At 48.4% G+C, this 25,214-nt stretch overlaps 1 protein-coding gene across 1 annotated transcript in view; it reads left to right on the plus strand.

The window, feature by feature from the left end:
- FBP1 (fructose-bisphosphatase 1) overlaps positions 1–25,012 on the plus strand; it is a 36,512-nt gene extending 11,500 nt beyond the window's left edge. Inside the window, exons 2-7 of the mRNA XM_520717.6 lie at positions 7,576–7,738; positions 10,190–10,282; positions 18,074–18,214; positions 21,182–21,319; positions 22,561–22,680; positions 24,573–25,012. Coding sequence (XP_520717.2) covers positions 7,576–7,738; positions 10,190–10,282; positions 18,074–18,214; positions 21,182–21,319; positions 22,561–22,680; positions 24,573–24,764 — 847 coding nt within the window. The 3' untranslated portion in view covers positions 24,765–25,012. The remainder of the gene's footprint in view (positions 1–7,575; positions 7,739–10,189; positions 10,283–18,073; positions 18,215–21,181; positions 21,320–22,560; positions 22,681–24,572) is intronic.
- The last annotated feature ends 202 nt before the right edge of the window (positions 25,013–25,214 follow it).

The raw sequence follows: 25,214 nt of genomic DNA on the forward strand, positions 1-25,214 counted from the left end.
AGATCAAGTCACTGGCTCAATCAAAATTGCCCTCCCTGCCCCTGCATGATCAGCCCCCGACTGCTACTGCTGACTCCTTTTCTGGCAGCGGGGCTGGGGGGCAGAGCAGGGGAGGGAGGTAGGGGAAGGGAGCTAGGCCTGGAGGTTTACAGCTGGCTCAGTTCAGCCCATGTCTTGGCCATTTCACCTGTTCCTCTCCTTTAATTGTAAGGCACAGTTGGCCTGGGGAGGGCTTTTTTGGACAGCGTCGTGTGATGGTTTCCCATATCCCTGCAGCCTCATTTGCTGCCTTTTCCCATCCCTAGAGAACGGCAAATTGGGAGCTGATCTAGAAGGGAGCTGGGTGGTGTGTGCAAGGCTCCAGTCGAGTCCCACGGAGGGTAGTTGGTGTCATCACCTCTGGTTCACAGCTGCCTCCTGGAAACGCCTTCCAAGGCAGGATGGTCTTCTGGATCCACTGGGCTCTCCTGGAGTCTTCCTAGAACTTCAGGCGGGGGATGGCAGCCGCTGCATTCGCTAGGGCTCAGGGCTGTCTCACCAGGAGCTGAGGCCTACACCTGCTATTGACTCTAGGCTGCTGAGCCCGCCCTCTCTAGGTGGTGATTGGAATATAGAGTGAAAGCTCTTGTTAATCTACCCTTCAGGGCCTTACAGGAATGATGACTCATCAGCAGGCAGACATTTATTATTTCTTTTCTTTTTCTTTCTGAGGCGGAATTTCACTCTTTGTTGCCCAGGCTGGAGTGCAGTGGTGTGATCTCGGCTCACTGCAACCTCTGCCTCCCGGGTTCAGGTGACTCTTCCTGTCTCAGCCTCCCTAGTAGCTGGGATTACAGGCGCCCACCACCAAGCCCGGCTAATTTTTTTTTTTTTTTTTTTTTTTTTGAGATGGAGTTTCGCTCTTGTTGCCCAGGCTGGAGTGCAATAGCGTGATCTCAGCTTACTGCAACCTCTACCTCCCGGGTTCAAGCGATTCTCCTGCCTCAGCCTCCTGAGTAGCTGGGATTAGAGGCACATGCCACCATACCCAGCTAAGTTTGTATTTTTAGTAGAGACGGGGTTTCTCCACGTTGGTCAGGCTGGTCTTGAACTCCCAGCCTCAGGTGATCCACCTGCCTCAGCCTCCCAAAGTGTTGGGATTACAGGTGTGAGCCACCGCGACTGGCCAATTTTTGTATTTTTAGTAGAGATGGGATTTCACCATGTTGGCCAGGCTGGTCTCGAACTCCTGACCTCAGGTGATCCGCCTGCCTTAGCTTCCCAAAGTGCTGAGATTACAGGCGTGAGACACTGTGCCTGGCCAGACATTTATTATTTCTAAGGGGGCTTCTGAAAGCTTATGGAGAAGATAAACTGCATGTGATCTTCAGCTAATTAAGCCCTTGAGCTTGTTTCTGAGGACTTTTTCCTCTCTCAGAATCACAGAAGCCTTGCCTGCTTGTGACTTTTCATTGACCTGTGTAAATATGTTACTCGGGGAAATCTCAAGCCCTTCTTAGGGTCCCCGAGGTGTGATGGGGGAGGCTTGATGGAGCCTGCATCTGGTCCTGACTGCTCATCGTGGCTGTGCAGCCCCGACAGGACTAAGCCAGGGTGGTGTGACCAGCACGGTGCGGCCAGCTTAACTCACTGCGGCTCAGAGGAGACCTGGAGACATGAGGGACACCTGGACATTGTTGCTATCAACATGGCAGCATAGTTGGCTGGCAGCCGGGGGAATTTATTCTCTTGACCCACTGTTTCTACCTTAGGATCCTTTTCTTGTGCTTTTCTGGAAGCTTTTCCTAATGCCAGGATTAACCAGGAGTAGCCTTCCCTCAAGATATCTTAGCAGAGTTATAAAGTATGTGAACATTGAGTTGGAGCAGCCCAGAGTAATAATCTATCTTCATGTGTTCTTTTACACTTCAAAGACAACTGGAGGATAGCTGGAGAAGGGTCCTTCCTGCTAGAAGAGGGGAGGGACCCTTACTGGGGGTAAAGAGAAGAGGCGTTCCCAAGAAAGGGGCAGGAACCAGCTTAACACATCTGTCACCACCCAGTGGTGTCATGGAAACGTGAAGCAGGTGGAGCCCATTTCCTGCCGTGGTTTGGTGGACGCAGGTGGCCCTGTCCGTGCAGGTGCTGAGGGGCCTGTGTGGTTTGGTGGATGCAGGCGGCTCTCTCCATCCAGGTGCTGAGCTGGACGCAGGCAGCCCCATCCATGGCAGGTGCTAAAGGCCCTGTGTGGCTTGGTGGATGCAGGCAGCCCTGTCCATGCAGGTGCTGAGGGTCCTGCGTGATTTGGTGGATGCGGGCGGCCCTGTCCTTGCAGGTGGTGAGGGTCCTGCGTGGTTTGGTGGACGTGGGCAGCTCCGTCATTCTTTCTTTTTGACGGAGTCTCGCTCTGTCTCCCAGGCTGGAGCGCAGGGGCGCCATCTGGGCTCACTGCAAGCTCCGCCTCCCGGGTTCACGCCTTTCTCCTGCCTCAGCCTCCCGAGTAGCTGGGACCACAGGCGCCTGCCACCGTCCCCGGCTAATTTTTTGTATTTTTAGTAGAGATGGGGTTTCACTGTGTTAGCCAGGATGATCTCAATCTCCTGACCTCGTGATCCACTCGCCTCGGCCTCCCAAAGTGCTGGGATTACAGGCGTGAGCCACCGCGCCCGGCCCCAGCCCTGTCAGTTCTGTGGCGAGGGCCTGCATGGCTTGGTGGATGCGGGCAGCCCCATCAGTTCTGTGGTGAGGGCCCCGCATGGCTTGGTGGATGCGGGCAGCCCTGTCCATGCAGGTGCTGAGGACCCTGTGCCACGCGTCCTTGCAGAGTGCTGTGTGGCCCCACAAGCCTACCATCGTGAACGGTGTACCACCCCTTCTGTGGCCCTCAGCTTCTCTGTGTTGGTTCCTCTGTGTGCCAAGGGTAGGAGCCATCTGAGACTCTTAGAATGGCAGTGGGGAGGGCTGGCTGGTGGTTATGATTTGCTAAGTCACCCACCCTGACACTGACTGTAACCTCTCGTAGGTCTGGGCATGATCTGGGGCAACAGAAGTTGCTTCTCACTTTAATCTGGCCAACTGCTGAGTCTGCAAGCTCGGAAAATGCAGTCCACTGCATGAGGAAATAGCCTACTTTCATTTAATCCCACAAAACAAGTCACGGTGCCCCTGTGTTTGGGACACAGTTACAGGATAACTTGTCTGTCTCTGGGTGGCGGGGCTGGCCCAGGAGTACTGCAAATCAGAGCCAGCCTTACAAGGACTTTCTCCCTCCGGTCTCCTCTCTCTGAATTTAGATGCTTCCTGGATCCAGGCATCACAGGAAAAAGACCTCAGGCTTTACAAAATTACTTGTATAAATGTGCACATAGTACCCACTCCCTTCCATTTGGAAATATGTGAAAAATGTACTTACTGTTTCCTTTGGCTAAATTGCTAACATACAGCTCTTCTCTGGAGTCATTACTAGCTTACTTATTTGGGCTTCTTTAGGGCTTTTTCATTTCCTCCCATTCTTTCTTTTTTTTTATTTTTTTGAGACAGCGTTTCGCTCTTGTTGCCCAGGCTGGAGTGCAATGGTGCGATCTTGGCTCACTGCAACCTCCGCCTCCTGGGTTCAAGGGATTCTCCTGCCTCAGCTTCCCAAGTAGCTGGGATTACAGACATGTGCCACCACGCCCAGCTAATTTTTATGTATTTAGTAGAGATAGGACTTCACCATATTGGTCAGGCTGGTCTCAATTTTCTGACCTCAGGTGATCCACCCGCCTTGGCCTCCCAAAGTGCTGGGATTACAGGCGTGAGCCACCGTGCTTTGTCACCCAGGCTGGAGTGCAGTGACGCAATCTCGGCTCACTGCAAGCTCCGCCTCCCGGGTTCACGCCATTCTTCTGCCTCAGCCTCCTGAGTAGCTGGGACTACAGGTGCCCGCCACCATGCCCGGCTAATTTTTTGTGTTTTTAGTAGAGAGAGGGCTTCACCATGTTGATCAGGCTGGTCTCGATCTCCTGACCTCAGGTGGATCCACCCACCTCGGCCTCCCAAAGTGCTGGGATTACAGGCATAAGCCACCGTGCCCGGCCTATTTCCTCCCATTCTTACGAAAAACATTCAAAGTACCATTCAGCTTGAATGCCCCCCTAGAGATCTTCCTGACCATCTAAATTAACCATCTAGCCTCTCATCTCCCTCTCCTGTCACCTTGTTTTTGTTTTATGTCAGCGAGCATCTGTCACTATCTGACATATCTTTTTCATTCCAAAACACTTATTTATTTCTTGTTTGTGCTCACCCCAGTAGAATATATGCTCCACAAGGGCGGGATTTGATCTACCGTGTTCGGCACTGTAACCCCAGCATCTAGAACGGTTCCCCGTGCACAGCAGGTCCCTGGTGAATATTTGTAGAATAAATGAGCACTCAGATAGCTGTCTAGGAAGATTTTGAGTAAAAGAGACCACATGGCCTGAGTGTTCCTGAGGGAAGTGCCTGAGCAGATGGGACTTGGGCCAAAACGTAATATAGGACTTTCCTTCTGCACCTGCCTCAGTGCCTCATCCGTGTCCAGTGCCTTCGGCCCCTCTGCCCAGCCCTCCTGGCCCCCCGAGCTGTCCCTGCACCTATTAGTGCTAGACCTTTTCTGTATGTCATCTCATGCAATCCTCTGACAGCCGTGTGGGGGCGGACTTCACTTCCCTCTTTGGACACATGTGAAAGGGAGGGAGGCTCAGAAAGAGCAGGGGAGCCTGGGAGCTGAGGCCTGGACCTGGTCTCTGCCTTGAAGCCCTTCTTCTGGTCCATCGGTGCTATTTGCCCTCCGGAATCAGAAGTGAGTTTGACAGTGGGCTGGGCACGGTGGCTCATGCCTGTAATCCCAGCACTTTGGGAGGCTGAGGTGGGTGGATCACTTGAGGTCAGGAGTTCGAGACCGGCCTGGCCAACATGGTGAAACCCTGTCTGTACTAAAAATACAAAAATTAGCTGGATGTGGTGGCATACGGCTATAGTCCCAGCTACTCAGGAGGATGAGGCACGAGAATCGCTTGAACCTGGGAGGCGGAGGTTGCAGTGAGCCGAGATCACGCAACTGCACACCAGCCTGGACAACAGAGTGACACTGTCTCCAAAAATAAAAATAAAAATAAAAATAATCATAAAGTGACTTTGACAGTGCAACTCTCAGGCTGGGAAGGAGAGAGCACTGCTGCTAGTGGGGTCACCGAGGGAGCTGCATTTGAGCTGGTGGGCCCTGCCAAGTCCCTCTGGCCTCCCAGATTTTGGCTGCCTTCTTCCTGCACAAGCCCCAGCCTCACAATTGGGGTCAGAAAAAGATCATGTGGAAATAGGATCGAAAGCCCAGGGACGTGGGGTGGAGCTCAAAGCTCGATAGACATCTTGGTCTTTTACTCATGAAATAGGAGTGATGGGTGAAAAGAGAAGCAGCAGGAGGAGGGCTGGTGGGATGAGATGTGCTTTGCAGGCTGGAAAGGGAATGATGCCAAGAGTGGCTGAAAGACGCTGACAGGCGGGCCCGAGAAGACAGCCGGAGCTAGCTCCTGAGATAGTCAGGCTGGACCAGGCATGTGGGTTTGGACGGTTTCTAGGAGGGGCTCAGTTTTGCCCAGCCAGTCACAGCGAGTTATGTTTTGGGCAAATGCACTTGCAGGAGCTGAAGCAGTCACGGCCACTGGATCAGGGACCATCAGTTCCCAGGCGAGCGCACATCGCCATCATGGCCAAGGGCGCGGGTGTGCCCTTACCACCCACTTTCAGAGGCTTGCTGGTGTCTTCAAAGACCCATCTTTTTCCCTTCCCACATCAAGGCTCTCGCCTTGCTCTGTGCATCCTTCCTGTGAGACATCTCCCTCCTTTCTGTGTTCAGGGCAACCCCAGGCTATGACAACCTGCCTCTTCTCTAAGTCTAACAAGCTAGGCTGCGTTTGGACAAGCCACTGGATTCTGGGAATTCTATAATTACTGACTTGCAGGTTGCTTAAAAATAGTGAAAACTCCAGGATCCCTGCAACTTCCATGCCCTAGGACTCCTGCCAGGGGCCCAGGGTGTCACCAAGAGAGCCCTGGCCTGGGAGTCATAGGCAGCGTCTCACTTCTACCCTCTGCCTGTGTGGAGAAGTCCACAGGAGTCTTGGGTCTGAGTTTTCTCCTCTATGAAATGAGGCAGAGGGGCCGGTTGATGCTTTGTTTCTTTTAGGGTCTTTTTAGTTATAAAGCCATAAACCCCTTGGCTTGGCTTGCAACTCAGGCTACCCCCGACCCAGGCTTCCTTGCTTGCTGGGTCTCTCTATTGATTCGTTTAACCCGTGTGTTTGGGGGCCAACACTGGTTCTTTCTGGGCAAAACCAAAAACACCCGCAAACTTTTTATGTAAAAAGCACTGAGACACATGCTGCAATAAACAGATATCTACTATATCTGTAGTATTAAAAATATTTCATGGGGGAGTATGGTTGAGGAAAAAATGTTCTAAAAAGCTCCCTAGGGGAATCATAATGAAAACAAAGTTAAGAAACACTGATTTAACCACAAAAGTGTGCAGGGCACCATGACAGGTTCGAGGTGAAGAGGCGGATGATAGCATCTCCTCCTCTCTAGGGTCTGTCCAGACCTTCCTGCCTTGTTCTCCCAAGCTGTATGTCCTCCTTCCTTTCTTCTAAATATATATATATATATATTTTAGACGGAATCTTGCTCTGTCGCCCAGGCTGGAGTGCAGTGGTGCGATCTCGGCTCACTGCAAGCTCCACCTCCCGGGTTCACACCATTCTCCTGCCTCAGCATCCTGAATAGCTGGGACTACAGGCGCCCGCCACCACACCCGGCTAATTTTTTGTGTTTTTTTTTGTTTTGTTTTTTTTTGAGACGGAGTCTCGCTCTGTCGCCCAGGCTGGCATGCAGTGGCACGATCTCGGCTCACTGCAAGCTCCACCTCCCGGGTTCACACCATTCTCCTGCCTCAGCCTCCCAAGTAGCTGGGACTACAGGCACCCACCACCACGCCCGGCTACTTTTTTGTATTTTTTAATAGAGACGGGGTTTCACCATGTTAGCCAGGATGGTCTCGATCTCCTGACCTCGTGATCCACCCGCCTCAGCCTCCCAAAGTGCTGGGATTACAGGCGTGAGCCACCGCGCCCGGCCCTTTTTTAAAAAAAATTATTATTATACTTTAAGTTCTGGGATACACATGCAGAATGCGTAGGTTTGTTACATAGGTATAAACATGCCATGGTGGTTTGCTGCACCCATCAATCTGTCATCTACATTAGGTATTTCTCCTAATGCTCTCCCTCCCCTAGTCCCCAGCTCCCTGAGAGGCCCCAGTGTGTGATGTTCCCCTCCCTGTGTCTATGTGTTCTCATTGTTCAACTCCCATTTATGAGTGAGAACATGTGGTGTTTGGTTTTCTGTTCCTGTATTAGTTTGCTGAGAATGATGGATTCCAGCTTCATCCATGTCCCTGCAAAGGACATGAACTCTTTCTTCTAAATCTTACCGAACACTCACTTTTGGTGGGTTTATGGACTCATCTACATGTTCTGGTGGTCATGGCTTATTTTTTGTGGCTTTTGTTCCCTGTAGCTATGGCATTGCTGGTTCTACCAACGTGACAGGTGATCAAGTTAAGAAGCTGGACGTCCTCTCCAACGACCTGGTTATGAACATGTTAAAGTCATCCTTTGCCACGTGTGTTCTCGTGTCAGAAGAAGATAAACACGCCATCATAGTGGAACCGGAGAAAAGGGTGGGTCTGTACTTCCACCGTTGAGGGTTTTAATGTAGCCGGTCTTCTTCCCAGCTTCATAATTGACTCCACTTGTTCAGCTGAGCTGGGTTTCTGGGAGTCCCTCTAGATCCCTGCTGTGGTCTTTTCACAGCTTCCACCTCACTGCTGCCATCTCTCGAATCCTCCCTGAGCCACTGTGCAGATGAGTGTTGTGGCTCACGCCGCCTTCTCTCCAGTGGACTCCCACAAACTCATCTCCATTTCTAACTTTTTATTGCCATGTTTAAGGCTCTTCAAACCCTGGCTTCTGTTGGTCACCTCTTGTACTACATCCCTATCCACCAAATTCCTGACCTTCACACTGACCCTCCTGTTGACCTAGACTGCTTGAAACTTCCATCCCTGATGCACGCATTGGAGTCCCTATTGGTCTGTCTCTGCTTCTTCTTCTTCTTTTTTTTTTTTTTTTTGAGACAGTGTTTTGCTCTTGTTGCCCAGTCTGGTGTACAGTGGTGTGATCTTGGCTCACTGAAACCTCCGCCTCCTGGGTTCAAGCGATTCTCCTGCCTCAGCCTCCTGAGTAGCTAGGATTACAGGTTCCCGCCACCACACCTGGCTAATTTTTGTATTTTTAGTGGAGATGAGGTTTCACCATGTTGGCCAGGCTGGTCTTGAACTCCTGACCTCAAGTGACCCGCCCACCTTGGCCTCCCGAAGTGCTGGGATTACAGGTGTGAGCCACCACACCTGGCGTTATCTCTGCTTTTTGAGAGCAGAAAATGAATCTTATTTGTCTCTGTGTCCCAGTGTCTAGTGCAATGCCTGGCACATTGGAGGGCCTCAACAACAAATGACTGTTGAAAAAGATTATTAAATGAAAGAGTATTCCCAGCTTTTATAAAACAACAATTGTAATTAGAAAACAAAACTTCTGAGATTAGAAGTGCAGTTATATGGGCTTACTATCTTTCCCAGTTTGAGAGGAACTGGGAACATGAAGGAGTAGAATTAGGAAAAAACAATGAGAAGATGAAGAGGCTGCCTGTCCTCACCCTGTTAAGAGGGCAGGAGCCACATCTGATGAAGTTGTTTTTCATCATTCCTAAAATAGCCGTACATGCCAGACTTGAAGTTCATGTTTTTCTCAGCTGGACCTTTCAAGGTCTTTGGCAGCTTTAGGCGTATGGCTTAGATTTGTTGTTTAATATTCTCCATCACTCACGCCAGACTTCTCTGTCTACCATGGGCCTTCATGATAGGCAGCTTCCTGTGTTCCAGTTTCCAGTTCCTCCTGCATTAGTGAGGGTGGTCTGTGAAGAGCAAGAGGGCAGGGAATCATGTTAATCTGCTACAGACATTTAAAAACCACATTGTAAAGTGGCTAATTTGGAGATGGAAAACTCCCAGTGATGTGCTGGTAAACTGGGTCTCAAAGCAAACCAACAAGTCTCTGATATGTCCACTTGCCTCTGTCAATGGTGTGAATACTCTCCCATCATTGATTTTAAGCTACCAATGTGATATCACTGAAGGTAGAGTTCGGAAGAGATGTGCACCGTTAGCTCCTGAGAGCCGATACCAGCCAGCTCCTGCACACCACTGAAAATCCCACTCAAAACAGGAATCTGCGGTATTCCCACTACCACTGACAGTTATCTCCTTTGGGAATTATGCTAGAAATTTGTTTTGTTTAGTTTTGTTTTTAGAGACAGGGCCTCATTCTGTTACCCAGACTGGAGTGCACAGTCATGGCTCACTGCAGCCTCGAACTCCTGGCTCAAGTGATACCTCCTGTCTCAGCCTCCTGAGTAGCTGGGACTACAGATGTGCAGCATCATGCCCAGCTAATTGAATTTTTTTTTTTTTTTTTTTTTAACAGAAGGAGTCTCTCTATGCTGCCCAGCTGGTCTCAAACTCCTGGGCTCAAGCAATCCTCCTGTCTTAGCCTCCCAAAGTGCTAGGATTAGGCATGAGCCACCGTGCCCAGCCAGGATATTTTTGAAAACTCTATGCACCCCAACCTCAAGGGGCATCTGTAAGACCTCCATGAGAAGTTTCTTATAGATCTCAACCCTAGCAAAGTCTCTGCTTCACCTAAGGAATTATTTTTTTCCTTACGAATAAAGGAAAATGAGTGACTAACCTTCTTTTTCCTTTGGCTGCCAGGAAACTCAATGCAAAATTATGATTTGACTATATCAACAATATAGGAAATCATGACTTATCTGTATTCCATTACCTTCATCTGCACCTCCTAAGTGGTATTTTTTCTGTTTAATGGTCTTGTGTGTATGTGTGTGTATCTGTGCATTCTGTATGCCATCTCATGCCTTCCATGATAGTACAAATAAATAAGACCCACATTTTTTGAACTTTCTTCTAAATTCCCATTCTTAGTCCCTAATGTATACTCCTTTAGTGTATCTTGCTATAACATTTTAAGGTTGTATTTCTTTTTTCTGTGCTCAGGGTAAATATGTGGTCTGTTTTGATCCCCTTGATGGATCTTCCAACATCGATTGCCTTGTGTCCATTGGAACCATTTTTGGCATCTATAGAAAGGTAAAACGTGATATCTTAAGCACTTGGTTTGGGGACAGAAGTTAAGATTGAGCATCCAGTCCTATTTCACTGTGGCAGAGCAGCCGGAGTGGAGATCATGAAACTGTGAGACTGAAGTAGATTTGTATCTCAAGTTCTGAGCTTTTCAGCACTTAATTGCATGACGAAGACCCACTAGGTTGTTGAAAGAGAACATAGGGTAAAATATGGGTGGGAAGAGAAGGATATTTCACTCTTTTTACTATGTCTTACTTTTTATGATAGAAAATGAGATTTAAAAAAGAGGCAGTAGAGGGTAAGTATAGTGATGATACGATGTGAATTCAGAGTTGAGAGCGTAAGACAACAATAGAGACTATGTCAAAACTGTCCTTTAAGTCCCCTAGTCAATGGTCTATAAGCTATGAGCCCCGGGCTGAGTCCAGCCTGTGGCCTAATGTGTACAGCCTGTGAACAAAGAATAACCATTTTTACATTTTTAAATAGTTGGAAAAAACTAAAGAACAAAGTTTCGTGATCCATTTTCAGTTTTACTCTTCACGAATGAAGCTTTAATTGGCATTTGGTCACATTCATTTTTTCACATACTGCCTTTGGCTGATTCTCTGCTGCACTGTCAAAGTTTTGTAGTTATGATAGAGACTGTATGGCCCATAAAACTGAAAAATTTACTATCTGTCTGTCTGTAGAAACAGTTTACTGAGCTTTGCTCTAAGTCGTAGAAAGCACACAGCATAGGATGAGAATCCAGCCCTGCTCGGGTCTCCTAACACCTGACTCAGGCAGTCACCCCTCCTCCAGAGCTGTTTTTTCTGAGAGAGAGAGAGAGAGAGAGAAAGAGAGAGAGAGAGAGAGGAGAGAGAGGAGAGGGAGGAGGAGGAGAGGGAGGAGAGGGAGGAGAGGGAGGAGAGGGAGGAGAGGGAGGAGAGGGAGGAGAGGGAGAGGGAGAGGTGCTCAATTATACAAATAAGTGAAAAATAGAATGAAAACCCATCCACCCATCAGGAAACATGATAAAATCCAAGGTACATCCTCTTAGCTTTAGCTCTTGTTTTGTTTTATTTTTTCAAAGTATATATTTTAGGCCGGATGCGGTGGCTCACGCCTGTAATCCCAGCACTTTGGGAGGCCAAGGTGGGTGGATCACAAGGTCAGGAGATTGAGACTGCCTTGGCTAACACTGTGAAACCCCGTCTCTACTAAAAATACAAAAAAATAGCCAGGCATGGTGGTGGGCGCCTGTAGTCCCGGGAGGCTGAGGCAGGAGAATCGCTTGAACCTGGGAGGTGGAGGTTGCAGTGAGCCGAGATCACACCACTGCACTCCAGCCTGGGCAACAGAACAAGATTCCATCTAAAAAAAAAATTATATATATATATGTGTATATAATATACATATATATACTTTTAACAGCTTTTGGGGGTACAAATAGTTTTTGGTGACATGAATGAATTGTATAGTGGTGAAGTCTGAGATTTTAGTTTATACCTCACGAGAATAGTATATATTGTATCCAATATGCAGTTTTTTTATCCCTCATCCCCTCCCATCACCCCCTTCTAAGTCTCCAAAGTCTAGCATACCATTCTATATTCAGCTCTTGTTTATTTCAGAACTGAAACCTCACAGGCTGGAATCGACTGAAGAGGTTGGTTCAGCTGAACTCTGTTCTAGGACACAAAGGCATTAACTTAAGAACTGAGACCTTTGGCCTGGCGAGGTGGCTCACGCCTGTAATCCCAGCACTTTGGGAGGCCGAGGTGGGCGGATCACGAGGTCAGGAGATTGAGACCATCCTGGCTAACACGGTGAAACCCCGTCTCCACTAAAAATTACAAAAAATTAGCTGGGCATGGTGGTGGGCGCCTGTAGTCCCAGGTACTCAGGAGGCTGAGGCAGGAGAATGGCATGAACCTGGGAGGCGGAGGAGGTTGCAGTGAGCCAAGATCGTGCCACTGGACTCCAGTCTGGGTGACAGAGCGAGACTCCGTCTCAAAAAAAAAAAAAAAGAGCTGAGACCCAAATTTGCACTTTATCTCTAAAAGTGACTTATTGTCTAGTATTATACATAATTTCCTTTCAAATATGTGAAAAGTAGAGCCCCCATGGCATAGTTATCTTTGGTCCTTGGAACGTATTTTGCTTTTTATCTTGGGTAAGAGGCAGATCCACATCACAATCAGTTTGAGGAATAGAAGATTCAAATTCTCATACTAGAAAGGCAAAAAGGCAACAATTTATCCATTTTCCAAGTCATGCCAAGGAACATACCATTTCTGTTGTAGACATGGAAGAATGCAATTTTCCTTGCAAAATATCAAATCCACAGAATAGCAAGAGAGGTTTGTAGCAAAATTCTTCCTTGCAGAGGAAGACATCTGGCTAATGTGTTAACCACAACTAAAGCAGTGTTGATGTTTACTAAGCCCATTCTCCATCTCAGTCCCCCCAAATAATACTTTTTAAGGAAAAAAAACCTGGGAAATTGAGAGACATTGGCTATCAACTAAAAAAAAAAAAAAATCAAGCCAGCTTGCAACAGCAGCTTGAATTATGAATGACAGAATTCTCAACAATAAGGCTCGGCTGTCTTCTCAATAAACCAGAAGTGACTTTTTTAAAAGACAGAAAGTGGGGCCTGGTGCGGTGGCTCACCCCGGTAATCCCAGCACTTTGGGAGGCCCAGGCGGGCGGATCACGAGGTCAGGAGATTGCGACCATCCTGGCTAACACGGTGAAACCCCATCTCCACTAAAAATACAAAAAATCAGCCGGGTGTGGTGGCGGGCCCCTGTAGTCCCAGCTACCTGGGAGGCTGAGGCAGGAGAATGGTGTGAACCCGAGAGGCGGAGCTTGCAGTGAGCCGAGATCGCGCCACTGCACTCCAGCCTGGGTGACAGAGCAAGACTCTGTCTCAAAAAATAAATAAATTAATTAGTTAATTAATAAAAAGAAAGTGATGATGAGTATGACACAGACCTCTAAGTCATTTCAGTTTTTGGAAGCCTTATTGATTGCTTGAAACAGCTGAAACCAGTTGAGGGCTCATGAGGCATAAACATAGACATCTATAATGCTTCCAAGGGGATTTTTCCTGCTTTCTGCAGAGATGATTGTTGGCTAGAATCGCACCATGGTGCCCACGCCCAGTGGGGCAGCATCGGTAACTGTGACCCTGCCATGGTGACCAGGCCTTGCTACACAATTCCTGGAAAGGCACGTGGAAGGATGTGTGGTCATGTTGCATGCAGCTCCTGCCACAGCATCTTTCCAGGGCCTACCGACTACTACTATTTCTTTTTTGAGACAGAGTCTCTCTCTGTCACCCAGGCTGGAGTGCAGTGGTGCCATCTCAGCTCCCTGCAACCTCTGCCTCCCTGGTTCAAGCGATTTTCCTGCCTCAGCCTCCTGAGTAGCTGGGACTACAGGCGCCCACCACCACGCTCGGCTAATTTTTTGTATTTTTAGTAGAGACGGGGTTTCATTGTTTTAGCCAGGATGGTCTCGATCTCCTGACCTCGTGATCCGCCCACCTCGGCCTCCCAAAGTGCTGGAATTACAGGCGTGAGCCACCGCGCGCGGCCACGACTACTACTATTCTTTCTCTTTCTTCTCCCTGTCCCTCCCCCTCCTCCCTCCCTCCTCCTCCCCCCTCCTCCTCCCCCTCCTCCTCCTCGTCCCCCCCTTCCTCCTCTGCCTTCTTCCCCTCCTCCTTCTCCCTCCTCTTCTTCTTCCTTTTCTTCCTTCTTCCTTTTTCTTTCTTTTTTTCTTTTTTTGAGATGGAGTCTCCTGTGTCGCCCAGACTGGAGTGCAGTGGCACGATCTCGGCTCACTGCAAGCCCTGCCTCCCAGGTTCACACCATTCTCCTGCCTCAGCCTCCCGAGTAGCTGGGACTACAGGCGCCCGCCACCACACTTAGCTAATTTTTTTTGTATTTTTAGTAGAGACGGGGTTTCACCGTGTGTTAGCCAGGATGGTGGCAATCTCCTGACCTCGTGATCCGCCCGCCTCGGCCTCCCAAAGTGCTAGGATTACAGGCGTGAGCCACTGCGTCCAGCCTTTTTTTTTTTTTTTCTTTTTTTTGAGACAAGGTCTCACTCTGTCGCCCAGGCTGAGAGCAGTGGCGCCATCATGGCTCACTGCAGCCTCACCCTCTCGGGTTTAAGCCATCCTCCTACCTCAGCCTCCTGGGTGGCTGGGACTACAGGTGCACCACCACACCTGGCTAATTTTTGTATTGTCTGTAGAGACAAGGGGGTCTCGCTATGTTTCCCAGGCTGGTGTTGAACTCCTGGGCTCAGGCGATCCTCCCGCCTCAACCTCCCAAAGTGTTGGGATTACGGGCATGAGCCACGGTGCCTGGCCCCACCAGTGTCTGGCTGGAGACATCCTGACAGGGCGAATTCTCCTGCAATGCTGGGTAACCATCATGGTTTGTCCAAATATTGAGTTGAAATCTGTTTCATTTTGCTCACTTGGCTGTTTAGAGCATAAGAAAATAAGATTCTTTGACATGTTTGGAAACAGTGTTTCTGCCCTCCCAATAATGCCCACCACACCCACTTTTTTTCCCTTTAAGCTGAACATCTTTCACAGGAGAGGGATCTGAGACTTCTCTCTAGCCTGATCACCCTCTACTGGACATACTGTAACTTGCAATGTCCTTTATAGCTCCCACCACAAAAGCAGAGATTCAGAAAAGTAGGGTTTGGTTTCTGCTCCGAGGAAAGACCACTGTGGACGTGACAGTCTCTCCTCCCCCAGGACCCCCGTTTCTGTGCCTACTTCTCCTTATGTGATGACGTGGAATAATATGTGATGACATGGAACCAGTGCCTACAGCACGTGGTGGCCTCAGATAGGCACAGAAAGGAAGGGTCCAGAGGTTTCTGATTTTGCCAAGTGCTCCGTGCTCATGGGTCCCTGGGCATCTGCAGGAGAATGGAATAGTATGTTTCCCTTGGAGGAAAGGCATGCATTGCTGAGCATTTGGAGGAAGGAATTAGAAAGGGGGCTGATCCCAGCTCTTTGGGAGGCTGAGGTAGGCGGATCACCTGAGGTCCAGAGTTCGAGACCATCTTGGCCAACATGGTGAAACCCCATCTCTACTAAAAATAAAAAAAATTAGCCAGGCGTGGTGGTGGGCACCTGTAATCCCAGCTACTTGGGAGGCTGAGGCAGGAGAATCACTTGAACCCAAGAGGCGGAGGTTGTAGTGAGCCAAGATTGTGCCACTGCACTCCAGCCTGGCGATAGAGCAAGACTCTGTCTCCAAAAAAAAAAAAAAAAAAAAAAAAAAAAAGTTGGGGGCTGGGCTAGAAAAGAATTCCTCCAAGTCCATGGCTCAGTGGGATAATTTTCTCTTCGTTTTGAGTATGTGGGTCATAGACAAGTATTACTACTATTTTTTATTCCGTGCGAGGAAGTGTATAAATGTAGAGCATTTGGTGACCGTATGTCAGAGAAGGGCTGTTTACTTTTGCACCTTTGCCACAGGCCGGCACGATGGTTCTGGGCGAGGTGAATCTCTGGGAAAAGGGGCCTTTATTGGCAGAGAACTGGTTACTTGAAGCCTGCAGTGGGAGGAGAGGAGAGTTAGAGTCCTGAGTCCACCCACTGTGTACCTGGCTTCAAGGGAAGCTGGTGATTGTTAAAATGAGCCTCTGACAGGCAGCGCATGTTGACAAAGGCCATTAATTTCCTTTTTCAAGGTTGTGCATTGGCAAAACTTGGAATTATTCCCTCAAAGTTTTGATCCTGTAAGTTTAGTCTGTGTTTAGCTCCACTGCACTGTCTGGTGAATACAAACCAAACTGAATCAAATAACCCAGTGCAACCAGCTAACTAACCACCTCCCCAGGTGAAAACTAGGAGGGGCAGGGAAGCGGTGGAAAGAAATGGGTTTGTGGTTTTCTGGTTTGTGGTTTTCTCATTTATATGAGTAGTTGTTATGCTTGAATGTGAAGTTCTTACACTTGAGTGTGAAGGTCACCCCTTCACATTGCATAGTGCAATGCAGATTCTCAGGCCCTGCCATGGAAAGTCTGACAGTGTGTCTAGGCTGTAGCCCCAGAATATGCATTTCTTTTCTTTTTCTTAAAGAGGCAGGTTCTCATTCTGTCACCCAGGCATGTGCAGTGGAATGATAATGGCTCACTGCAGCCTCGACCTCCCAGGTTCAAGTGATCCTCCAGCCTCAGCCTCCTTAGTAGCCACAGGCACATGCCACCATGCCTGGCTAATTAAAAAAAATTTTTTTTTTTGTAGAGATGGGGTCTCCCAGCGTTGCACAAACTGGTCTCAAACTCCTTGCCTCAAATGATCCTCCTACCTTAGCCTCCGAAAGTGCTGGGATTATAGGGATGAGTCATGACACCCGGCTGTGAATGTGCATTTTTAATAAATATCCCAGGTGATTCTAATGCAGGTGCTCTGTGGGCCACCCTTTTGAAAGTTATGGGAAGAAATCACCTGGAATGTTTTGCTGGGATGACTTCCTTCTCCAGCTGCGTGATACAGATGCCCCTGCTTACGCTCAGCTGCAGGAATCTAGGAAAAGAATAAGTGAAGTTCGGGAAATTGCATATTTTTATTTCTGCTTAATTCAAGCAGAGAGTAGTTAAGCTGAAAGATTTGTTTGGGGCTGTCTTGATGACCAAAGAGGTCAATCTAGTGTTAATAAAGAAGATCAGGCTGGGCGCAGTGGCTCACGCCTGTAATCCCAGCACTTTGGGAGGCCGAGGCAGGTGGATCACGAGGTCAGGAAATAGAGACCATCCTGGCTAACATGGTGAAACCCCCTCTCTACTAAAAATACAAAAAATTAGCTGGGTGTGGTGGCAGGCGCCTGTACTCCCAGCTACTTGGGAGGCTGAGGCAGGAGAATGGTGTGAACCCGCGAGGCGGAGCTTGCAGTGAGCCGAGATAGCACTACTGCACTCCAGCCTGGGCGACAGAGCGAGACTCCGTGTCAAAAAAAAAAAAAGAAGAAAATCATTAATAGTAAGAAATCAGTGGTTAGGAGCTGTCTCCTTAAGGGGCTCCCTTCCCTAGTGTTAGAAAAACTCTGGACCACATGACCCAGTGGGCTGTGTTTTTAATGAAAAAATGGATTACAGCACATGCCACATTCTAAGTGTAGGTATTATTTTGGTAACTTTTTGGTGTGTGTCGGGGGGCACTGGTTTGTGATGTAAAATGTGCTTCTTCCCATGCATCACGGTTAAAACACTGGACAGCATCTGCTCTACCCCATAATGACTCTGGGGAGATATTCTAAGTTCCTGCGTTTCTGAGAATTTCCCTGACGTGTGAGTGATATAGACCACATGCTCAGCAGAGTATGGGCTGCAGCGGCAAGAGCTCACAAAACTGATTTCCTCCGCAGACTGGCTGCCCTGCAGCCCAGTGTTAATTTGTTTAAATAAAGATGGAGTAGGCAGGTGAAAGAGATGGATGCCCGTAATAAGATTAAATTAGTGGGAGCTGGCAAGAAGGCATGCTCTTTTTTGGAACTGACAGTGGAGAGATGAGGGAATATCACATTAGAAAAATTGGAGGAGGGCCCTAATTGGAAAGAGGAGTCCAGATGCAGGAAATCTGGGTTCTGGTGGGAAAGCTGCCGTGATAATCTAATCAGGATATTGCTGATGTGTAGGGGAAGGCCTCTCTGGGAAGATGCCCTATTTCATTAGAAGAGCACCTTGAGAATGCCTCCTGTTAATGGTTGAACTGTAAAAAAGAATCACAAAACAAAACAAAAACATTCTTTGATTTCTTTCTTGCTCTAGAAATCAACTGATGAGCCTTCTGAGAAGGATGCTCTGCAACCAGGCCGGAACCTGGTGGCAGCCGGCTACGCACTGTATGGCAGTGCCACCATGCTGGTCCTTGCCATGGACTGTGGGGTCAACTGCTTCATGCTGGACCCGGTGAGAGACCTCACAGGAGGCTGGGGGCTTGGCTGGTGTCTGTGAGCAAATGAATGATATGTGTGGGGGATTGGCAGGGGTATGTGGAGGTGGGAGGTGATGCCCATGGAGGGACAGAGATGATGATGTGTGGTGGGAAGGGGGCAGGAGACCAAGAGACAGTGTATGCCTCCCGAGCAGACTATGGAGGTGAGAAATGGCATCTCAGACTGGCACAAGAGGGGGTCTTTGTTCCAATGTGAATTCCTCAGAGCAGCTGTTACTCAAATGACCCAAATGCCTCGAGTCCAGGCAGGCCATAGGGATGATGAAGTGTGCTGGGGAAGGAGGGCCGGGGGGCAAGGGTGGAACTGGGGTGAACTGAAGAGTTCCAGCAATTACAATTGGGAGGAGGTGGCCCGCCTTGCCAAGGCTTCTATTAATGGTTCAAGAAACACTGGATTGTAAAAAACATAATGTTTCTGCATGTGTGCAACACTATCATGGCCAACTAAAATACATTTATGGACCGGATGGGGCTGTAGATATTCTGTTTGCCATAAACTGTATCCATCCATTTCTAGCTTTTCTACTTTAGTCACCAAAAGGCTGTTTTCCTGAGATGAATGGGTGTGCCAACTGAAGCAGTGGACGACATTGCTTCTTCAAAAATAGCTCCCACATTTATTCGTGTACATTTACACAAACCTTCAGTTAACTGGTGCAGTCTTTCTTTCTTTTTTTTTTTTTCTGAGATGTAGTCTTGCCCTGTCTCCCAGGCTGGAGTGCAGTGGCGTGATCTCGGCTCACTGCAAGCTCTGCCTCCTGGGTTCGAGCGATTCTTCTGCCTCAGCTCCTGAGTAGCTGGGACTACAGGCGCCTGCCACCACACTTGTATTTTTAGTAGAGACGGGGTTTCGCCATGTTGGTCAGGCTGGTCGCGAACTCCTAACCTCAGGTGATCTGCCCGCCTCAGCCTCCCAAAGTGCTGGGATTACAGGCATGAGCCACCATGCCTGGCCAATTTTTTTAACTTTTAGAGATGTCCTCCTATGACATTAGTGAACTATGTGTAAAGTGCTTTTTGCTGGCAAACTGAACCCCAGGAACAGACAGGGAACAGGAACCTTCTGTGGGAGATAGGCTGCTGGAGGTGAGGCCGGGTCTGTGTGTGGCAGGAAGGCTAACTCAACACAGGCTGCCTTTGTCCCAGGCTGTCAGGGAAGTGGACTTTCACCTCCTTGGAAGCATGGGCACTTAACAAATAAACAAGGGTAGGGTAATAGCACTAGTTAAAGTCTCCAAATGTGGTGACCTGGGTAGGGGTGGGGTGGGGGAGTTAGTGGCAGAACCAGAGCAAAGTTCCACCTGAGCCCAGGATGGAATTTCGGGCACCACTGATGTTTGCTGACTGTGATTTGCCAGGCCCTGACTGCTTCCCATTCTTCTGGTGCCTTCTCTTGTTACCTTTGCGTTGGTGGAAGCAGAGAAAACATTAAATCCCTTCTTGTTTCCAGATTGCGGGGGAGCATCCCTGTAGGGAAGTTTCTGTGTGTTTGATAGTCTTTTGCCCTCCTCAGTCCTAAATGTTTGGAAGCACAATGCAGGACTGCTGGGATTTGATTCCAGCCCTTCTGTCTGCGGTGCCTGATGGGGCTGAGCCTCCCGCCAGGGAGGTGCTAAGTGCTTCCTCTTTGTTTGGGCTTGCTGCAAAGCCAGGCTGATGGTTTCTGCTGAAAACACTGCTACAGCTGTACCTGGGTTTCTAGCGGCTTCAACTTTCTGGGAGCTTTTATGTTTTGTCTCTGTACACAGACTTCCCTCCTTTGCACCATGGACAGTCTGGCTGGGCCCTGCGCTCTGCACCCAGCAACTGTTGTGAGATGGCTTTCTTTTCTATATAGTTTTTTGAAAGACATTTATTTATTTATTTTTCTACCAACGATAAAAGAATATTCCGGTATACTTGTGGTCAAAAATTTTGAAAATATTAAAAAAGGCATAAAAGTAAGAAAGAAGAATCACTTCCAGTGACACCTTTCAATGGCCACTGTGAATTCTCCCCTCCCTTACTCCCTGTCTGTCTGGTTTCAACGTACTCCATATGGGTAGGAACCAATTTCTGCTGTGGAATAAATGGCTAGGTAGAGAGGTATTGGTGGGCCTTTTTTCTTTTCAACTCTTGTGTCAACGTCAAGCCCCTCCTAAATGGGCAGAGCCTCGATCACCCTCTTGCCAAAAACACACAGGAACCCATAACAATCCTCAATCCGGAGCAATAGGACTTCTGCAACACTTTTCCCCCAAATTCAAATCTCCTTTGAAGAGCCTAAAGCTTAAAGGCATAAGCTTAACCCTGGGCTATGTGGGAAGAGGCAGTCTGAGAAAAACTTCACACGCCAGCGAGCAAAGGCCATCGGAAGTTATGTACGCCAGACTCAAAACTCAGGGTTCTACTTTGTTCTATAAGAACGCCCGGAAAGGAGAACTCCCATCAAGGTAGAAATGTAAAGCCGAGAACAGCGCTGAGCACTTGGGTGTGACTCAGGGACTGATCCTGCGGTGGCCCGTCTCTCCTGAGAGCCCACCTCCCGCCTGAACCAACCCTTTTTTCTGTTTGGTAAAGGCATACACATCTTATATTGCTTTGGACACACGGTTCTTACTCTCTTGCAGGCTTAGCAGTTGTTTCACAAGTCTGCTGTCCCTATTTTTGTGTGGTTTCTTTCTTGTTTGACTGAAATCATATGCAAACAAAGTCGAAAGTGTCTGTTATCACCCTGATGGCTTCTGCAGCATTGTCTTGCTTCCCCTCACCCCATTCACAGTTCCCAGAGAGCCTGGCAGGTGTCTCAGGGCCCCAGGATGAGTGGTGCCCGTGCGCCGCGACCCCAGCCCAGCGTCGCCCAGCCCATCGCTCGCCTCATCCAGGCCTGGGGGACCCAGTGCGCTCGTCATCTCTCCACCTTTCCTTCCTTGTCTAAAAAGGCCATCGGGGAGTTCATTTTGGTGGACAAGGATGTGAAGATAAAAAAGAAAGGTAAAATCTACAGCCTTAACGAGGGCTACGCCAAGGACTTTGACCCTGCCGTCACTGAGTACATCCAGAGGAAGAAGTTCCCCCCAGTAAGTGAGGGCCCGGGGAGGGTGGTGCAGGTTCTGGGCATCTGGCACCAGAGGCTGTTCTGGAGGCAGGGGCATCCCCCGGAGATGAAAGGGATCCTTGGGATCGAGGGCCTTGGACCTCATGTGGGGCTCCTGAGCAGTGTGGAAATCTATTGGTTGATGACTTATCCTAAAGGTGAAAGGAAGCAGGGATGGAGTGGATTGGGCTTCCGTCTACACTGAGCCCACGATGAAGTTCTCACCTCAGTACTGGGGACTGGAATTCTCACCCTGAGACATCAAAAATCAGTCTCCATGTCAGCCTTTGCTACTTTCTCTTGGCAGAAGAAAATTAGGAAAATAAAGTTAACCAAATGAATGAATTCATGGCAGTAAAACATCTTCCCTTCTGGGGTCCATGGTCCCAGATGGGATGAAATGTGGTTCCCCCACTCAAATGCCCGTCAAGTGGTGTCTGCCCCTTGCTAGGCCTGCCCGAGGTGCATTTATCAGTTATCTCGAGACCGAGAGTGCCCATCGTGACATCTCCCTAAAGAGGTTACAAGCTAGTGAATATGAAGAGAAGAAATGGCTGTGTGGAGCTTGCTCTATATGGAATATCTGATTTTGTCCTTTCTTTGTTTAAAAGCCATCGATGGCTGCTGTTTGCTAGAGATGAAGCTCAAATGTTTGCAGGATGTTCAAGGAGGCCTCAGATCTGCCCCAGGCTCTCTCTCCAGCTTACTCATCTCTCCTTTCACCTTATCCTGGATTCCCCTCCTGCCCCCAAGCTCTGCACACGCACACCCGAGTCCCGCAGGCTCCTCCTCCTCCAGGACCATATCCCTCTCCACATTGCTAAGCAGACACTTGTGCAGTTTCCTCTCCTGTAAATTACACACTGCCTCCCACCCCTGCCCGGTTCCTTAGCTTGGTAACAAACTTTCTCAGCCTTTAAGGTGTTACTAAATGGTACAGTTTCTGTAATGCCTACCTCAGCCCCATAACCAGAATCAACCATACCCTCGTTGGAGCTTCTGTGGGTAATCTGACCTATTGTGAGATGATGAGAGGCTGTCTCCATTTTTCCATTTTCTATTTATTGGGAACAGGATTCTCATCACATTTTTTAGCACAGCCCCAAATACATACCTTGTAGGTGCTCGGTGAATGGATGTGGAATCAAAGAAACTTAGGAGACACCAAGAAAACTCTCTTTCTTATTTTCTGCAATCCTAATTCTTGCTGGTCTTAACTTGCAGGATAATTCAGCTCCTTATGGGGCCCGGTATGTGGGCTCCATGGTGGCTGATGTTCATCGCACTCTGGTCTACGGAGGGATATTTCTGTACCCCGCTAACAAGAAGAGCCCCAATGGAAAGGTAAGGGTGTCCCCTGGAGAGGGAGTGAGGAGCAGATTTCACTTGCAGCCCACGCGATTTAGTTTAGGAAGAAGAAAGGTTTTGCTAGCTATTACGCTCCATGCTAGGTTGCTACGTGTGTCTGTAGCATATTCTTTTGTGGATTAAAGGTAAAGCCAGACGATATCAACTAAAGATAAAAATAGTCTCTTGAGAGCCCTTCCAGTGCTATGGCAAAAGAGAATGAATGGTCAGGACGAGGACTGAAAGTCTTTAGGGCTTCCAGTGGATACAGGGCTTGGCTGGGGCAAAATGAATTCCATTCATAAAGTGAAATGAAACAACCCAGCCTCACTTCCAAGGCAGCGAATCAAATGTGTATCCTCAGTAGAAGTCTTCTTTGATTGCTTTCAAAAGGTGTAAAACAGAGGTAACTAGTGAGTCAACATCCACTACTTGGAAAACGATACCTTTTAGGGGAGGAAAGAATCTCTGGGGAAACCTAGAGCTTTCAGGTGAACCGTCACCACCGACTCACTAGTCCAAGCCCACGGTGTTCCCAGCAGGCTGCAGGGTGGCTGTGCTCCCTCACGCTCGCTCAGAGCTGCCCTGCTTTCCTTCTGCCAGGGTGACAGTGTGCTTCCTTCCCAAGTATTGTGTCCTTCTTATGTTTTCCCAGTGGACAGATGGCTTTTTAGGCAGAGTCTTACTCGTCGCCCAGGCTGGAGTGCAGTGGCGCGATCTCAGCTCACTGCAACCTCTGCCTCCTGGGTTCAAGTGATTCTCCTGCCTCAGCATTCTGAGTAGCTGGGATTACAGGTGCCCGCCACCACGCCCGACTAATTTTTATATTTTTAGTAGAGACGGGGTTTCACCATGTTGACCAGGCTGGTCCTGAACTTCTGACCTCAAGTGATCCACCCGCCTCAGCCTCCCAAAGTGCTGGGATTACAGGCATGAGCCACCACGCGTGGCTGCCTTTTTTTTTTTTTTTTTTTCTTAATGCAAGAGGAGAACAGGAACAACAGTTCCCTTAAACACAAAACCTGTGTGTTTGGATGTATTTGGGTCTGTTTGCAGCATGTGGCATCCAGAATGAAGGCATTTCTATTTACTGAAACCATCATCCAGCTGTAGCTGCCTCGGGCATCTCAACCTGTGTGGTTAGCCTGCTTTCCAGCACTTTTCTCTAAAGTCCCCCGAAATTGTTCCTGAACACAAATATTGAGGCTCCTTCTTTTTTTTTGGTTTTTCAAAACTAGCCATGACACCTATGTGGAAATAGACTCAGGAAACACCTGCAGAAAGCTGTCGCTCAGTAGGCAGACTGCATGAAAAGGCATACAATAAAAAAGTTAATATTTAAAAGTGAATGCCAAGACGTATAATACACTGAATTCCAACCCAAAAGCCTTCGGAGAATCGTAAAAGGAATGCACACAGAGTTGCAAACAATATCACACTGTTTGGAGGAGCCGGTCTGCTTTCCAGATGTCTGTAGCCAGACACCACCATGGATTTTTTTTATTGCTTTTAGAATAGGTGAAGCTCCATCCAACACACACAGAATCACTCATTAAGTCCAGTTTCCATGGTATAAAGAGAAGGCAATGATCGCTTCTGCCAAAATGTCATTCTGTCCAGTATGCAGGTGGTCTATCTCACATTTGCATCAGGTAATCTATTGCTGGCACTGGCTTGATGAATGGTTGAATTTAACCAAATGGTTAACTGTTTTGTCTCAGATGCAACCTGGGGTGGGAGGAAACTTTTACAGCCTCACAGGAAGGAAAAATACAGTATTCGTTCCCTTGGAAACTCCCACCAGCTCTGCATGTTTTGCTGCAGAAAAGTCTCTTTTTTACACAATACCTTCTGATACAAAGAGGCCGCTACCCGGTCTTGTTTTCCAGCTGAGACTGCTGTACGAATGCAACCCCATGGCCTACGTCATGGAGAAGGCTGGGGGAATGGCCACCACTGGGAAGGAGGCCGTGTTAGACGTCATTCCCACAGACATTCACCAGAGGGCGCCGGTGATCTTGGGGTCCCCCGACGACGTGCTCGAGTTCCTGAAGGTGTATGAGAAGCACTCTGCCCAGTGAGCACCTGCCCTGCCTGCATCCGGAGAATTGCCTCTACCTGGACCTTTTGTCTTACACAGCAGTACCCTGACCTGCTGTGCACCTTACATTCCTAGAGAGCAGAAATAAAAAGCATGACTAATTCCACCATCAAATGCTGTAGAATGCTTGGCACTCCCTAACCAAATGCTGTCTCCATAACGCCACCGGTGTTAAGATATATTTTGAGTGGATGGAGGAGAAATAAACTTATTCCTCCTTAAAAAAAAGTCTCCCTTGCTTTGTGTCAAATAATAATGATGATGACAATAATAACTGCTGATGCATATGACATTAGATAACTCACTTAATCTTCACAATAACCCAATGAATCAGATACTCTGAATAATCCATTTTATAGATGACAAAATGGACGAGGAGAGGTGAAGTAATTGGCTCAAGGCTTCCAGCCGATGAGTGGCAGAGTGGGGA

The sequence above is a fragment of the Pan troglodytes genome, chromosome 11, assembly GCF_028858775.2.
Source record: "Pan troglodytes isolate AG18354 chromosome 11, NHGRI_mPanTro3-v2.0_pri, whole genome shotgun sequence".
In the NCBI taxonomy this organism is placed as follows: domain Eukaryota; kingdom Metazoa; phylum Chordata; class Mammalia; order Primates; family Hominidae; genus Pan; species Pan troglodytes.